General features: G+C 52.3%; 1 protein-coding gene across 1 annotated transcript in view; it reads right to left on the bottom strand.

Moving 5' to 3' along the window:
- The window catches only part of LOC107574729 (general transcription factor 3C polypeptide 1), a 28,225-nt gene that overhangs the window by 17,138 nt on the left and 8,587 nt on the right, over positions 1-2,500 (bottom strand). The window contains 4 exon segments of the mRNA XM_016261176.1: positions 353-468; positions 737-913; positions 999-1,122; positions 1,258-1,354. Coding sequence (XP_016116662.1) covers positions 353-468; positions 737-913; positions 999-1,122; positions 1,258-1,354 — 514 coding nt within the window.

Genomic DNA, 2,500 nt, shown 5'->3' with positions numbered 1-2,500 from the left:
CAAAACGAGTAAGAAAGCTTGGAGGCATACACGGCATACACCTTGATGTCAAATAAAATAAAGTACACAAAGTTTAAATAAAAGTAAAAATTAAACACTGAGGAACCAATTAAATAAGAAACAGATGTCTAAAAACTTCCAAAATCACCATAGATGAACAGCAAAAGTCAACAGGTTTTCCAAAATATTGGCAAACAGGTGCTTTTGCATTTGGTTTCTAAACGAACTCATCTGCTATGGTCTAGTCTGTCTCAGCTCCCTCTTCTGGTCCGTCAGCTGGACTCGCTCTCCTCACTAGTGATGAATGCCTGCTTCACGCTGTGGGGAAGTGTGTGAGATCCGCGTCTGTTACCTTGATCATGCTGATTCGCTCCAGTAATCTGCAGATCATGCGTCCCTCCAGCTTCCCGAGGTTGAGTCGTCCTCGCAGCGCCGACTGAGAGATCCCTCTGGTCCCGGTCGACACCACTGCAGCAGCCAATCACAGAGCACACATCACACAAAGACACGCCCACTGGTGTCACCGTAGAGCTAGAACCATCTCTCAAACTCGTTTTCGTTAGCTGTCGTTATAGGTATCATTATCTTTATGGTTATCATCATCATTATTATAGTTATCGTTAAGGTTATAGCTGTCATTATACTGATTGTTATAGTTATTATCGTTATGGCTCTAGGTGCGCCTGAAGGCTGCGGTATGCAGCGAGAGAAGCGTGAGTAGCGAGCGATGTCTGACCGATGTCGTAGGCCTGCGTGAGCATGTCTCGCTCGATGATGCGCGGCTCGCCGAGGACGCTCCTCCTGGCGCACGCATCTCCGTCTTCATCGTTGTTCTCCTCGTCCTCCTCCTCCTCCGCCTCCTTCTGTCCGTACGGCTTCAGCAGCTTCAGACAGCGCACGAACACGTCAGTGCCTAACAACCAATCACACGAGCCCGTCAGCTCACAGCGCTGCGCCTGCTCCAATCAGATGAGCTAGACTGCGGCGCGACCTCTGACCTCGAAGCGTTTTGAAGGGGCCTCCACCGGGGTCGAGCTCCTTCAGAGGGATCCTCACCACGCTCACCATCTTAGCAGCCAACATGTACTGATACACGCGCTTGAAGGTGCGCTCGCTCACACGCTACACACAACAACATGCAACATTACCACATCACCATCATTGTCTCATTACCGCTGTAGACATCATCACTGTTAACATTATAGTTATCTGTAAATATGACAGTAACTATAAGATTAAGGATAATACGGTGGTCACCAGCTGCTCGCGGATCTTCATCATGATGCCGGTCTTGTCAGGCAGCTCAGAGAGGAGGTTAGATGTGGACTCCATCAGGATATCATACTTACTCCTCCTGACACAGACACACAGACACAGACAAACAGACACACAGCCGATCAGTGAGCCGCATCCCATCAGCCTGTGACATCAGCGTAGCGTGTGTGTGTGTGTGTGTGTGAGAGAGAGAGTGAGTGTGTATGTGTGCGTGCGAGAGTGTGTGCGTGTGCGTGCGTGTGAGAGAGAGTGTGAGTGTGTGCGCGTGTGTATGAGAGAGTGCGTGTGAGAGAATGAGTGGGCATGTGAGAGAGTGAGTGTGAGTGTGTGTGAGCGAGTGTGTCAGCGAGAGAGAGAGTGTGTGTGTGTGTGTGTGTGTGAGAGAGAGAGAGAGTGCATGTGAGAGAGTGTATGCGTGAGAGAGTGCGTGTGAGCACGTGTGAGAGTGCGTGTGCGAGAGTGCGTGCGCGCGTGCGTGAGAGAGAGAGTGTGTGTGTGTGTGTCAGTGTGTGTGTGTGTGTCAGTGTGTGTGTGTGTGTCAGTGTGTGTGTGTGTGTCAGTGTGTGTGTGTGTGTCAGTGTGTGTGTGTGTGTCAGTGTGTGTGTGTGTGTCAGTGTGTGTGTGTGTGTCAGTGTGTGTGTGTGTGTCAGTGTGTGTGTGTGTGTCAGTGTGTGTGTGTGTGTCAGTGTGTGTGTGTGTGTCAGTGTGTGTGTGTGTGTCAGTGTGTGTGTGTGTGTCAGTGTGTGTGTGTGTGTCAGTGTGTGTGTGTGTGTCAGTGTGTGTGTGTGTGAGAGAGGGCGTGTGAGAGAGAGAGAGAGTGCATGTGAGAGAGTGTGTGCGTGAGAGAGTGCGTGTGAGAGAGTGTGTGTGCGTGTGTGAGCACGTGTGAGAGTGCGTGTGCGAGAGTGCGTGCGCGCGTGCATGAGAGAGAGCGTGCGTGCGTCCGAGAGAGCGTGCGTGCGTCCGAGAGAGCGTGCGTGCGTCCGAGAGAGCGTGCGTGCGTCCAAGAGAGCGTGCGTGCGTGCGTGCGAGAGAGTGCGTGCGTGCGTGCGAGAGAGTGCGTGCGTGCGTGCGAGAGAGAGTGCGTGCGTGCGTGCGAGAGAGAGTGCGTGCGTGCGAGAGTGTGTGTGTGTGTGCGAGAGAGTGCGTGCGTGCGAGTGTGAGAGAGTGCGTGCGTGCGTGAGAGAGTGTGAGAGAGAGAGTGTGAGAGAGTGAGTGTGAGAGA

Source organism: Sinocyclocheilus grahami, unplaced genomic scaffold (genome assembly GCF_001515645.1).
Source record: "Sinocyclocheilus grahami isolate Dianchi unplaced genomic scaffold, SAMN03320097.WGS_v1.1 scaffold2319.1, whole genome shotgun sequence".
Classification (NCBI taxonomy): Eukaryota; Metazoa; Chordata; class Actinopteri; order Cypriniformes; family Cyprinidae; genus Sinocyclocheilus; species Sinocyclocheilus grahami.
Note: the sequence above shows the minus strand (reverse complement) of the source record. Positions and strands in the feature narration are given on the sequence as shown.